Source organism: Natrix helvetica (assembly GCF_964273705.1).
Source record: "Natrix helvetica genome assembly, chromosome: 11".
In the NCBI taxonomy this organism is placed as follows: domain Eukaryota; kingdom Metazoa; phylum Chordata; class Lepidosauria; order Squamata; family Natricidae; genus Natrix; species Natrix helvetica.
This window is the reverse complement of record NC_138562.1, coordinates 18,885,360-18,899,755: the sequence shown is the minus strand read 5'-3', so window position 1 is coordinate 18,899,755 and position 14,396 is coordinate 18,885,360. Positions and strand designations below refer to the sequence as shown.

Below are 14,396 nucleotides of genomic sequence, written 5' to 3'. Positions count from 1 at the left end.
AAATTGCTCTGCAGCAGCTGGGTTTGTCAAGAGCAATTTGGAGATTAGAAGTTCCAGGGGGAGGAGAGAAGAGAGGAGGAGGAGGAGGAGGAGGAGGAGGAGGAGGAGGAGGAGAGGGCAGTCTTGTTCTCCTTTCTTTGTTCTTCTCTAAAGCTTCTCAATAGTCGGAAGCATTCCCTCACTTTGCACCCGTGGCTGGTGGAGTTGCCCTGGAAGGGCATTCATGGCAGACCTTGAAGGGCATAGTTTTATAAGTAAGCAGTGGCACAAAATCCAGGAGCAAAGGAACGGCAGAAGCCAACTGCAGTCCAACTGCTGCTCTCCCGTCTTCACGCCGTCTTCTAACAATTGAATGTGGGCTTCCTCCAATGTTAACCTCTGCTGAACTCATTACATTTTTAATCCTATTCGCCAAGGGCGGGGCTGTGTTATTGCAGATCTCTCTTTTTCCCCTTTGCTGTGTGTGTTTGAAGGTGTTTTATTTATTTATTAAAAAAAAAAAAACAGGACAATTTGCAAACCAGCGGCTGTACCTTGGTGCCATTTTGCATGAGGCTTCAAATCCCAAAATGCGTTGATTTGCCCCTGCTGGGCAGGAGCACTTTGCAAAATGCATATATTTATCCTGGGTGCTTGTTAGGGTCAGAAGAACTGCGTGTAGTTTTATGATGGGAGAAGGGGGTCCCTGCGACCAGTTCAGACGTCAGTGTAATGTGCATCCATTTGCTTGCTTATCATTTTCTTCCCTGCCTGGAGGTCAGCCTTGGATGGAGGAGCCATTGGTCACATGTGATCCTTCTAGGTGACTCTGCTGTCTCCTGAAGCTTTCTGGGTAGAGTAGATCATGACAGAATAGTGAATTAAGGTTCCCCCTTCCCCAATTAAGAAAGCTTCACTCCAGGAGACCATCCAAGCAGAAATATATATATAAATATATATAAAGCAGGCTGAGGGACAGAAAAGGAACGATTTGCCCTTGTTTAGAGCTATATTTTCTACTCTCTGCCATTTGGGGACCTGGTCTCTGCTAACCGGAAAGAGGCCACCGTTTTTGGCGCTTCTCCTGCCGTTTGTCCTGGCCAGCAAAGGCCTTTCCTGTAATTGTGTTGTCTTTTGGAACGAGAAGGGGAGATGGAGAGCCAGTGACACCCTCGTCCTCCCTCCTCTTTGAAATTCAGATCCACTCACTAATCAGATTAGTGGCCAGCTATGAAAAGCAGCTTCAGTTCTGCACGGGCTGCCTGCAAATTGCCTCCGGTGGAAAGAAGTGGGGTTCTTGGGTTTGGGGCAGAGTGCCTAGCCACAGGGATGTTTCCCAGCAGGATAGAAGCCATCCTAAAGAATAGAGGTGACGCTGGAGGGCTTCTGTTTGCAAGGCTTTTCCGGTGACCATCCCAGGGGAAATGGGAACCTCAGCAAAGCTCCTTAAGCTGCTTTGTCACGTGGATGTTCAATGCTCTTCAGGGAGGACAGTTTTTCTGCTAAGTGGCTCAACCTCCCCCCACCCCCACCCCAAGGGATATCTGTTTTTGGAAAATCCGTCCATGTGCCTGGCTCCCATAATGCAGAGGGAACCTTTGTCCTTTTTAGTGGCCGGAGCCCAGGCGGGCATGTCAGAAGGAGGAAGAGGAGGAGCTGAGAGGGAGACACCATCACGGCTTCCCAGCCTCCTCGTGAATAGGGCATCTTCTGCCCTGCCCCGCCTCGTCCAGAAACAAAGGCCTCGTTTTTCCACCCCAGAGGAGAGGAGCTGACTGGCCCCACGTGCTGAATTGTTATCCTCTTCCAATCAGCTCCGCTTGCTCATGTGACCGGTTAGGATGCGGTGGTTCTTTGGGGTACCAGGCTTCCTTTTCTTTTTTTCTCTTTATAAAGAGGAAAAAAAAGCTTTCAAGTCTTCCTTGGATTAAGAGGGGAGTGATAACATTGACAGCATGGATCATTCTGTTTTCAGAAGAGAGAGGCCCCCAGTGCTTCATGACAGGTATGTGTCGCCCGTCCCCTCCCCCTGCGCCCCCCAGGATTGCTTTTCCAACTTTCCTGCTCCTGTCGCAGGGCCAATTGACCTTCCTCCCAGAACCAAACCAGTTGAGTTATTCCCCCTTTAGCGAGAATAAGTGCAGCAGAAGAGCTTGGTCGCTAGCTGATCCGACTGCTGGACTCTATACCCGAAATCTGGAGGTTTAGGTCTGGTGTGACCTTAATACAACTGGACTAAATAGAAATCAGTCCGTGGGTTTGGTTGGTCTTCAAGGTGACGTGATTCCAGAAAGGCTGGGATTTGCCTGCCACCCTCCAGCAGAGGGAGAGACCCAAAAGACACTGTGGGCAGAAATCTCGGATGGCATTTTGTATGCCAGCCACCGCCAAGCCAGTCCCTGGCATGTTTGATCCCTAATCTGCTGTGATTTTCTTGCCAAAGCAATTATAGTTGGTGTGATGTTTGTTAAAGCCTTGAAAGGGGAGGTGAAATGCGGTGAGCTGACGATGAGGGGCTCCCAAGTGTGAGAACCAAGGCACACGCCAGTAGTTTATATAGGTCAGCGGAGGCCGAAGGCTGTCCGTCTTTCCCTTTTGGCCTTTTTCGCCCATGTGTTGCCATAGTACTTAATATCAGTAATTTTGGCAGCCTTGTTGGGAAAGGTTCCACTCTCTCTCTCTCTCTTCTCCTTGATTGCAGTTTGATTGTCTTTGTTGAAAATACAGCTCTTATTTGCCAATTATTTCAACTTAGAATGTCACTGGAATTGCAGCTGCCTCCCGATTATAAAATGGTTAAAGTCCTCTAAATGGCCTCATTTGTTCTAATCATAGCTTGCAGAGGCCCACGTGGCTTAGCTCCCTGCTCCTGCTCCTCCGTGCTTTGGCCTCTGCCTGCCTCAAAAATCGGAGTCTCCAGTTAAGGGGCCATAAAGTTGCTTCCGGGTAAAAATGCAAGAATTTTAAAAGAGGTTTTCCTAACAAAGGAGCGTGAAGTCAGAACTGGAGTCACGCAATTAAGCTGATCCGGTTGCACCTTTGAATACTGTCTTCTCCGCAGAGCTGAAATCTGTCCGTTATTTGCACCGATCGGAGCATGTGCCCATGGGAGCTTCCTGCATTGGTGACAGGCAGTCCCACCGCGAAAGTCACAGAGATTGTCCATTCCTCACATCTCTGGACACGATGCTGGTTGAACTTTCTAACATGATGGTGGTGGTGGCCATAAAATCAGCAATGGGACAATGTGTGAATTAGTTTCTGGGGTCAAGGTTCAAAGCATCATCTGTATAAACGTCCTTCAAACCCTGTTTTACCATGAACCCCACTTTAATCCAGTGCTTCTCAACTCAGCTACTTTAAGATAAGTGGACTTCAACTCCCAGAATTCCCCAGCCAGCCATGTCTTGGGTCTTCTTCCTTCTTTGAGTCCAAAGTAGGACAGTTGTAGCTTCCTTGTGGTTATCTGTGCAGCTAATCAGGTTAAGGTGCTCCCAGTTAAGGTTTAATAAGAAATAAGGATTTACTTCTGAGTGTAAATTGGCCAAGAGGACACGAAACTTAACCATGGTCTTGTGTTTGAATTGAACCCTCAAAGCCCAGAAGTTAATTTCAAATTCTCCCTGTCGAAAATAACATTTCCAGATAAGTTGCTAATCTTCTGTGTAGTAAGGGAAAACATTGGAAGCTTTCCTTCGTTTGTTTGGAAAACCCAACAGCTTTTAAGACCCTGAAGGATTACAAGGCAATAGATGAAAAGCAAGGAACAAATCCGTGCAAAACAGAACAAAGCACAGGCTGGCTGGAAAAGAGAGTTTATCCCTCTGCACCCCTAGGAATGCAAATATTAAGAAGGTTAGAGCTGTTATCCCCAGAAAGATGGGGAAAAGGCAGAGGAAGGAAGGGACCTGGCCCTTTTTTGCAGCTCCAACTCCAGCCACTTTGCATCTGGCCTTTTCCTTTGTTCCAGGGAAGATTTGGAGACCCTTTTACAGGTGCCCGTGCTTGTTCTCTGTTGCCCTGTTGATTTCATAACAGTATTTATATCCCATCACTTCACTGCAGGCGGTCCGGGCACCGTCCTTAGAAATGTTGGAGCAGCAAATGTTTCAACAGCCAAAATTAAATCTGAGGTGCGGTGAATCAATTGAATCCGAGCCAGTTTGCTGCAAGCTGAACCACAAGGTAACACACACACACACACACACCACACGTTCTTTGGGGAGAAGATTGGTCCTCCTTGCCTAGATTTTTAATTGAAAGTTCTCTGGCTGGGTTGATATTTTTGCTAAATCGGAGTTTGCGTTGCCCTGGTTTGTTGTACCAGCCACAACTAGTTCACAATATGTCTTCTTCTCCCCGCTGAAAGGCGGGTGCATGTAAATGTAGCTGCCCCGGAGGCTTCCAGATGTCATTTTCTCTCTCTCTTCTTTCTTATTTATTTATCAAGTTTGGGTACCACCCATCTCGCTCTGAGAGAGAGAGAGAGAGAGAGAGAGAGAGAGAGAGAGAGGGAGGTTGCTTCCTGGCTGTTGGCTGCCATCTGCCCTGTGGTTGGGTTATTTTTAAGTTGTTGACGTTTTTATTGCCCAAAGTTTAAGAAGCGGTATTAAACTACTTTGGGAGGAATTGCTGTTCTCTCGTGGAAGGCGGCTCCCTGCAAACTTGAAACTTTCTAGGAAGGCTTCGTGGAACTGATGGGTTTAAGCTCATTGGCGGCTGGCTTGTTTTAGCGTAAAGATTTTAAAGGCAAGGTGTAAACCAGGGGTGTCCAAACTTGGGAACTTTAAGACTTGTGGACTTCAACTCCCAGAATTCCCCAGCCAGCATAGCTGTAAACTCTTCAGAACACTTCTGGCGTACAGTTTATTAGTGCCGTACAATTGACGCTTAGTATTACGTTGATAAAAGAGTACATTGAGTTGTTTTCATAATAATAAAAAGGATACTTTGAGCTTAGTTACCAAGTTAGTTCCCCTGCGGCTGCCACTATTTGATTGTTTATAAACATAAAAAAAACCAAAACATCACAGACGAATATTTCATGTTTGACTCTCCCCATCTTGGTTTTTCACTGCTTTGCATGATCTGTTACGGTAATTTACTTGCGGCTCATTTGATGGCTGCATTAGCATTTAATATTTGGAAACACCGGTCTGTCGAAATGAAGTTTACCGTTAGCAGCTTGGAAAGTTCCCTGCCACTGAGTGAAGCACCGCTGCTCTCTTCCACGGGTTTCCTAGGAAAAGAGACTCTGAACGCTTCCCCAAATAATTGGGAAGAGAAAGAGGGTGAAACGTTCCTGATGAAAGCGCTTAATCCAGCTTTGCCCCCCGTCTTGCTTTTCTCCCCCTGGCCCGGCTGCTGCCAGCCTGTGAAAAGGCTGAAACTTCCGTTTTCAGTTCCTCCTGTTAATCTCTTCACATCATCGCCAGAAGGTGGCATGGCTGATTCCGAACAAGCATTACCTCACTTTTCAGCCTTTGAAAAACTTCATTGTGTAATAAACGTTGCCCCCCCCCCCTGTGGGTTACAGGGCGCCTGGCTGACATGCAAAGATCAGCCAGATTGTTGCGTTTGGATTCAAGTTGCTTTGTTATTAATTGGTGCCCAGCCTGTCATCTTCAACAGAACTACAGCCACAGGGAGGGGGGAAGTAAGCAGTGGGATACCCCGAGGTTCTGTTTTGGGCCCACTACTCTTCAATATCTTCATAAACGATCTAGACCAGAGGTCCCCAAACTTGGCAACTTTAAGAGGGGGACTCGTCAGATTTTCAGATGTGACTAACCTGGCAGAAATAGCCAACACCCCAGAAGACAAGCTCAAGATCCAGGGGGATTGTGACAGACTCGAACCCTGGGCCCTATCTAACAAAATGAAATTCAATGTAGAGAAAAGTAACGTTTTACTTAGGCAAGGAAAACCAACTGTGTAGGTACAGGCTAGGTGAAACCTGGCTTAATGCCAGTAACTGTGAGAGAGATCTTGGAGTCCTAGTGGACAATCACTTAACTGTGTATGACTGTAGTCAAAAACGCCAACACAATCCTAGGCTGCATTATAGAATCAAGATCATGTGAGGTTCTAATACCACTTTACAAAGGCTTATTAGACCACTTTGGAATACTGCATCCAGTTCTGGTCAACACAATATAAAAAAGATGTTGAGGCATTGGAAAAAGTGTTGAGGAGAGCAACAAGAAAATTAAGGGGCTGGAGGCTAAAATATACGAAGAAAAGTTCCAGGAATTGGGTATGTCTAATCTAACGAAAAGAAGGACCAGAGGAGATATGATAGCAGTGTTCCAATATTTGAGGGGCTCCCACCAAGACGATTTTCCCAAGCCCCAAAAGGCCAGACAAGAAACAATGGATGGAAACTGACAAGGAGAGAAGCAGCCTAGAACCAGGTAGAAATCTCCTAGCGGTTAGAGCGATCTACCAATGGAAGCGTTTGCCTCCAGAAGTTGTGGCTGCCCCATCACCAGAGGCTTTCAAAAGGAGACAGGGCAACCATTTATTTGAAATGAAAAGCACCCCTTTCCTTTGGAGTTCTGGGGTTCCTAATGGCAAATGATGGCTTTAGTAAAGTGTTGATTGGTAATGGACTCTCCGATTGTTATCAACGCTTACCAACCTCCTAGAGCAGCGGTCTCCAACCTTGGCAGCTTGAAGTCTTGTGGACTTCAACGCCCAGAATTCCTTAGCAGGCAAAGCCTTCCTGGCTGAGGAACTCTGGGAGGTTGAAGTCCACAAGTCTTCAAGTTGCCAAGGTTGGAGACCCCTGTCCTAGAGAGATTTCCTCTGGGATGATCTGTCCTTGACCTGGTCCTTCAGGTCCTCCAAGGGTGCACCCATCACCCCTTTGCCTGAACCCCTTCCCCTTGCTGCCGGTCATCCTCTTCCTCTCCTGCAGTCAGTTCTGTGTGTGTGTGGCAGAAGCAAGATGTGGTGCCATGTAGGAAATGCAACACGCCACCTGTTCCAATCGCTTCGCAAAGCAAGATGAGCCAGCAGCTGTCTGCACTGAGGCATGTCGTGTTCTCCTTTCTGTTTAGAGCTGTAGAATGGAGAGGTAAGGGGAGGCTGTCTAGACTGTCCTCCTCCAGAAGACAGGATCCAGCGGTGTTTCCTTCACCCGTACTCTGTGAATGGCTTTTTTTTCTAGAGTAGAACCGTAATGTCCTCGCCTTTCTTTCTTTTTAAGAACTTCCAGTGATCTTACTCTTGAAACAAAAAAGTCCCAAATATTTTGAGAAATCATTTAAGATAGCTGGGACAAAACATCCACGGCGTTCCTTCCGTTACCACATTTGGCTGATTGTCTGGCAAAATAATTTGAATGGCTCAGAGGACAGAGCCGGAGATCCTACCAAATGATCACCCATAGTCCAAACCCAAGAAATTGGCTTCAACTTCCCGATGCCTCTTAAGATCTCGATCCTCCCCAGTTGAACGCTCAGTCTTGTACGCTCCTTTCTTCCTGAACAATACAGCTGAGAAACGGCTGTTCCAGAAACGCTCGATCAACGCGCCTCCTTGATTACTTCTAGAACTGGGGACTGGCTGCCTTCCACCCTTGATGGTGGTTGTCAACAAGGGCAGCTTATCTTTGCTTCTGAAATCGCTTTCCTTCCAACCTTCGGTTCAAACCACTTTGCTGCCCGGATTTATTCAGCGGTAGCTTTCGAAAGTCAATGTTCGTTTAGAGCGGTATGATCCACGATGCTCTTGCGGCTCAGATGGAAGGATTTGGCAGCTGTTTTGAGCCTATAGCAGTTGAGGCTCATGAAAAGAAAAGATACCTTTGACATCAAGGTTGGTTCCTGGTGGGCTACCTGGACCCACCCAAGCCAGTTGGAGGTTGCCTTCTTCCACTCAGGAGTTTCTGAGACCAGGAGAAACTCAACGGTGAGTGCTCTGAGCCAGGCTTCCAAGGATTCAGAGCTGACAAAGGAGAAGAGCCTCCGTCTGCAGGGCAATGCTTTCCCATTGAGGGCCCAGATTGTTGGGGGCAAGAGACTGGAAACCTCTTAGTGCTGTCGGGGACTACGTCTAAGGGCTATTGCTGTTATCTGGGCTTCTCTAGCCCTTTCTAGTGGCCGAGAGTTGGCTGGGAGCTTTAACTGGCCTACGTTGGCTCCGACCTTGACGGAGGCTTGAGTGCTGCTCCTGCCATCCTCCCTTCCCTCTCCCTGCAAGCCGATCCTGCCTAGAACTAGCTTCTTCTCTTTGCCCCTAAGCAGGCAGTCCAAGGTCTGCCGTGAGTGGCAGGCAGTGCCTTCAGCTTGAACAGCGGCTGTCCCCCATTGTCCTTCAGCCTCGGTGGTGAGTGTGCCCTGGGAGCAGAGGCACCCATTGACTGCTAATGACGCCCATTGGCTTTGATGGCTCTGGGGCTAGAGCAGGAGATAGGGGCGTGTTGCCGAGCCCAGGCTCCCCCCCCCCCCCCCGGGATTTGATGGGGCTCCTGGAAGGCGGCAGCCTCCATCCTTTGTCAGCAGCCTGGCTCTGTGAAAGGAGGCCTGGCTCCCCCAGAGAAGTCCAGCCCTCTGCAAAGGCTCTTTCCCCGAGGGCTCTCGGGCTGAACTGTGCTTGGCTCATAGTCCTGCCCCAGATTTCTCTATTATTATTATTATTATTATTATTATTATTATTATTATTATTATTATTATTATTATTATTATTCAATTGTATCATAGCGGCCAGTTGTTTCGCCGGATTTGGCATTGATTACTAGTCGGGGGGCCCCCAGGGTCCTAGGACGTTGTAACGTATTTTCGTAATATCCGTGCGGATCCAAGCAGTGCAGCTTTTTGCATTTGACTGATGGTGATTTTGTCAAGTTTTAACTGTTTGAAGTGTAATTCCAGTGCTTTTGGAATAGCACCCAGTGTGCCAATTACCACAGGAATTACCACTGCCAGTTTGTGCCATAATCGTTGAATTTCAATTTTTAGGTCCTGGTATTATTATTATTATTATCATTATTATTATTTCCTCCTCCTCCTCTTCCTCCTCCTCCTCCTCCTCCTCCTCCTCCTCCTCCTCCTCCTCCTCCTCCACGTTTAAAGACCGGCAACAAGTGAGTTTGGGGCTGTCCATATTGGGTGCATCTGCTCTTGTTTTCCTACTCCCCCCCCCCCCCCTCACAAGCCATTGGCACTGGAATATGTGGCTAGGACTGGATCAACATGCCTGCAGCATCAAGCCATTGTCCTCCCACCCTCAGTAGCCAGGAGAGAGCTTCTTGGGTCTCTGCGCTCCCCGAGTTAGGATGGTTTTATTTATGCAATTAATCTCCCACCCACCCAGCTTGCCTCAGTCCGGAGGGACTTTACTCAACGGTTAGGTGAATGAATGGCCGGGCCTTTGGGGGTTCAGGGCTGGCAAATTCCCCTATTCTGCGGCTGTGGAGTTTTCAGCATTGCTGGGAACTTGAACGTTTCAAAGCTGCTGTTTCTCCTGGTGCTCCTCCTGGCCTGGAAGGACTGTCAAAATTCAATAGCAATAGTTTGTGTTGCCTTTAAAGAGACAGTCATTCATGGCCCCAGAGCCACAGGGAAAGTGGGAGGGGGGGTGTTCAAGTCCCTGGAAATCCCTCTGATGACACCCTCCCTCCCTATCCAGCTTTGTTCTGCCACATGGCAGCCGTGTCTTGGTGCTCCTTCGCACTGATCGAGGCCTCTCCCGGCTTGGGATGAAACTGCCGGAATAACATTTCCCCAAAGTCTTGCCTTCCTTAAGTTGGGCCACCGTGGGCTGCTGCTTCAGGGACACCCCCGCCTGCCCCTTGGGACACCCCCAGAGAGGCCATCGAATTGTGTGTCTGTCACCTGCAAACCGGCTGCTTCTTTGTTGAGACTTTGGGCAGTTTATGAGCTGGGGGGGGGCGAGAGGAGGGGGTGTCTGCTCTGAGTGTTGATTGCCTCCCTGTGCAAGGACAGATATTAGCGGCACTTTGCTCTCCAATTCCCAGCTGCAAACCGAAGGCGAAGGACGGCATCCGTGTTGGCAGAAGGTCTTGTAAAATGCATGAGGCTTTTTTCCTCACCACGTCTTGGAAGCCGAGGGCAGGGAAAAGCGAGAGCGCCTCCGATCCCAAAGCCGCCTGGAAAAGCAGGCAGGCATCCGCCGGAATCTGTCCTCCCGTCTTCCTTTGGGTCGCCCTGGCTATGGATTAGCAAAGACGGCGGCCCGTCCTTCCCTCGCTCTTCTTTCCAAACATCTTGGTTTTGTGGTGGTGGTGGTGGTTGCTTCCGAGTAGCCTTTTTCTCCCTCCCCCACTCCGTCCCCCCACCCATAATGGCCTTCTTGCCTTGTTCGATTTGCACGGAAGGAAAAGAGGCGCTGGACGCTGCGTTTGGTCGCTGATCTCTCCCTCCTTCCCCACCTGGCCTAAGGCTATGCTGAGATTTCTCGCCCGCTTGTACTGTTGCAGAAGCTCCGGCGAGGAATATTCCGAGGATGACAAATGTATTCTGAGCCGGTACGTTTTCCTTTGTTTTCCTTTATGGCATCCATCTCGTTCGCCTCTCTCCCCCCCACCCCACTCCGCACACCCCATTCCTCTTGTCATTTCGGGGAGTTTTTTTTTTCCTTTTCTTTTCCTGCTACTATTGGCCAGAAATCAGGTTAATAGGTACTGAATGTAGCTGGGTGCTGCAGTGTGACTGGGGAAGGTGGAACAATAGTAGTGCCAGCTCGGTCTCGGGGTGGGGGAAGACCGAGGCGGTCTTTTTATAGACCAAAGCTGCATTGTGGTGCCTGCTGGTGTGCAGCCTCTCCCCCTTCCTCCCTCGCCCTCTCGCGCTTTCCTTTTTTTTTTTTAATGTACACTGCAGTCAGCCCTTCTCTAATGAGGCGGTGGCACCGTCAGTGGCCAGCCCGAGCCCTAGCAGCGCCCGCCTGCCCGCTTTAGGGGACGGTGGGGGGTCGGAGGAGAAGCCCGTCAGTCCCCTTGGCAGCTTGGAAACGCCGGGTTCGCATCCTTGGCAAGCTGGCTTGGCTGGTTCCCAGCCCGAGCTGCGCCACCATCCTGCCCGGGAGAGTGCGTGCGTCTGGAATGGGAGCCCGAGCCGGCCGTCTGTTATGGATACGCTGTTTGCTGTTATTGTAGTATCGCGGTGACCAACATGCCATTGAAATGGAAAACGAGCTCGCCTGCTAGCTGGAAGTTCCCCGTGGCCGTGCTTAAAACCTCCCGGTCATCGCCGCTTTCTCCAGCGTACATGTAAGTGAGAGGACGGGAGGGCATCTTGAGATGGGCATGCCTTTGCAAGATTATATTCCCCATCCCCACCCCGGCAGGGTTTTGGCTCTGTGCAGTTTTAACACCCCTCTTTCCGTTATTTGTGGTGCTGTATTATTCTCTGATTGTGACATTCGTCTCAGAATTTCCATTGTTCACATCCCATTCTCTCTCCTATCCTGGAATGTCGGCTTTTCCTTCCTCTCGTCAGTTCTGTTTCTTCTCCTCCTCCTCCTCCTCCTCCACCACCCCGTGACAGGTGTTGTGTTGCCTTTGTTGGGTAAAGCAGGGGAGAATGGAGCAGACTCGCTCGCACCCTTCCGTTTCGGTCCCCCTTTTTGAAGTTTTGAAGTGGGGTTGTTGGTCTACAGTGCAGATCTGAGAGGAGTAACTCCAAAGCTCTTTCCTTTCTCTAGTTGCTTTTCATCATGAGACAACGTGAAAAACGCCCACTACCACCCAGGCGTCTTTTTTTGGGACTCAGTGTGATGTGTGGGTTTTCCGTGGTGAAATACCGGCTGTTAAAAGTCCAATTCTTTAATCCAAGTAATTGTTCCTCTGCTTAGATTCCTTTTCATCTCTCAGAATCAAAATCTAAGCATTGGCTTTGCCTAAAAGAGCTGCAGCAAAAGATTTTAGATTTGTAAAGGACAGGCTCATGTTTTTCATAGACGAGGGATGTATCTCTGGCTGGACTTGAGCAAAGCACCTGGCATGGTAAAAGGGAAAGAAGAAAGAAAAAAAAAGAAAGAAAGAAAGAAAGAAAGAAAGAAAGAAAGAAAGAAAGAAAGAAAGAAAGAAAGAAGGAAGAAAACTTGATTTGGGTGATTTTACTCGTTATTTCCACGAATACTGTGATCTAAATGCCTTTTATGGCTTTTGTGTCTGAAAAACACAAAATCCCACAGCCTTGGATTTGGTTTCCTTAGGTCTTGTGTGAATGAAATGGGGTATTTTCAAATGTTTTGGGTTTTATATTAGCTTCCTCATAGATAAGTCATCCCTTCATCTAATATTGTGCTAGAGACTTCTGCCTGTCTCTTGGTTTTTATTTCACATTTTATATTATGAGATGTGCAGTATCTTTTTGCTGCAAATTGCTTTTATTTTTTTAAAGCGTCTCACAAACTTTCAGCATTTAACAGTTAAAGAGCATTTTTCCTAGATCTGAAGCTTGAAAGGAAATTTTACACTTAGTGTGTTGAAACAGGAAGGACAGAAGCATTTGTTCATCTGAGTTAGGAAGGGAACATTTCTGTTAATTCAATATATGTTAGACCGGGAACTAGAAGGAGTCTCGGAAACAAGTATAGAAATACGTGTCTTAAAATATATTCCTTAAATGAGTAAATCCTTTTTTTTAAAGCCCTCTCGTGTGCAGTTCAGGGTATATATTTCGTAATGATTGATGTAATTGCAGAGCTCAAACATACTCATCAAGTTCATTTGTTTTCCTTAGTAAAATATATGTTGTACTTGATGTATAGACCAAAAAGGTTTTAAAATCTTAAGGAAGAGGCTATATTGGTAATGATAGGTTTGGCACAGTTTATCCTTGAGAAGGCTCAGAAATATTCTTAGTCTTTATGAATATGAAGTGCTTTACGATCCATTGTCCCAAGTACTACAGGTCCTGCTTTCTCTTGCTCCTTCTCTACTACCACCACCCCCGTTTTGCCCACTTTGCCTCAAGCAGGTGAATTCCTCTCCCAGACATGCTTCTGTGAGCCTAGAGGTCAAGGAAGAAGCCACCTGAAGTCTCGTTTTTACATTGTACGTTTTGGGTAAAAGAACAAAACGTTTCCCTCCTCTGTTTTGTTGATAAGTTGTTTGATGCCCACATATTGATAGAAGACCTGCAATTGATGATTGATCTGTGGGCATCGGGCTCCATGCTTGTATCAAACCCAAAAGAAGGATTGCCCTCAAAAGATCCTCAGTATTGAGAATTGGACTTAATAAGCCCCATATTTCACTTAACGTCCAGAATAAAATTCCTGTTCCGGACACAGCAAATTATGCATTTTGTAGGAAATTGGGGAGGGGATTTGAGACCCCCCTGAGTTAAAGGGGAGAAGAGGCAGGATCCAGCTGTAATGATGTGGTGGCCGTCCATTAGATGTGGACTAGATGTTATTTCCCGTGTGAAAACTTTATTGATTGCAGGAAGGGGTAAACGATGTAGGGTCTTCTCCTTGCACCTAGCTTCATGACGATGGAGCTGGGTCAGTAGAGGTAGTTCCTTGGCTTACGACCACCGTTGAGCGATAACGACCAAAATTTCAGTTTGTGAGGCAGTTGCTACGCGGGTTTTTACGACTTTTCTTGCCACAGTGGTGAAGTAAACCACTGCAGCCGTTAAGTTGGTCACACGGTTGCTAAGTGAATCTGGCTTCCCCTTTGCCTTTGCTTGTCGGAAGGTCGCAAAAGGGAGATCGCATGACCCAGGGCCACGGCAACCGTCATAAAATACGAGTTGGTTGCCAAGCGTCTGGATTCTCATCACGGGGACGCTGCAAAGGTGGTGTCCGTGGAAAACACTCGCAAGTCACATTTTTCAGGGCTGTCGTCGTAGCTTTGAACGGTCACTAAACGGACATTTGTAAGTCGAGGACTAACCTGCAGTTGAGCGGATGGCGCTAATGTCACATGAGGCCGGGCAAGTAGGGCCTTGTGGCTGTCCGAAATTCCCTCCTGCGAAACTAGCCTTGCATCTCTCTCTGTCTCTCGTGGTTTCCTTGCCTCATCTGTGGAATGGGAGGCTTTGCATTCATGGCTCTGGTGTATGCAAAGCTCAGGGATGGGTTAGTGGCCATGGAAAACAAGAGGCCATCAACATGTCACCTGGTGCAATTCACTTCTCATTTGGGCCACAACAAGTATTGGGATCAAGTGCCGTTTCAGCCAGAGATGGGTGACCAGCCTAGCTGGTATGTTGAAGGAATTTGTTTCTCGGATCTTATTCTGGAGCTGTGACATGCATTGCTCCTTTCTGAAGACCTGGAACTGGGTATGTCTAGTCTGATGAAAAGAAGGACCAGGGGAGACATGATAGCAGTCTTCCAATATCTCAGGGGCTGCCCCAAAGAAGAGGGAGTCAAGCTATTCTCCAAAGCACCTGAGGGCAGGACGGGAAGCAATGGGTGGAAACTAATCAAGGATA

The 14,396-nt window shown here is 47.9% G+C and overlaps 1 protein-coding gene across 5 annotated transcripts in view; it reads left to right on the top strand.

Annotated features, from left to right (window-relative positions):
* Positions 1 to 14,396, top strand: part of KLHL13 (kelch like family member 13) — a 38,184-nt gene that overhangs the window by 7,632 nt on the left and 16,156 nt on the right. The window contains exon 1 of one of the 5 annotated variants that reach the window (XM_081963883.1): positions 11,103 to 11,215. The exons of the other annotated variants lie outside the window; for them this stretch is intronic. Within the exon in view, the coding sequence (XP_081820009.1) occupies positions 11,118 to 11,215 (98 nt within the window). The 5' untranslated portion in view covers positions 11,103 to 11,117. Of the gene's footprint in view, positions 1 to 11,102; positions 11,216 to 14,396 lie in introns of those variants that run through there. 5 annotated transcript variants of the gene reach the window in all.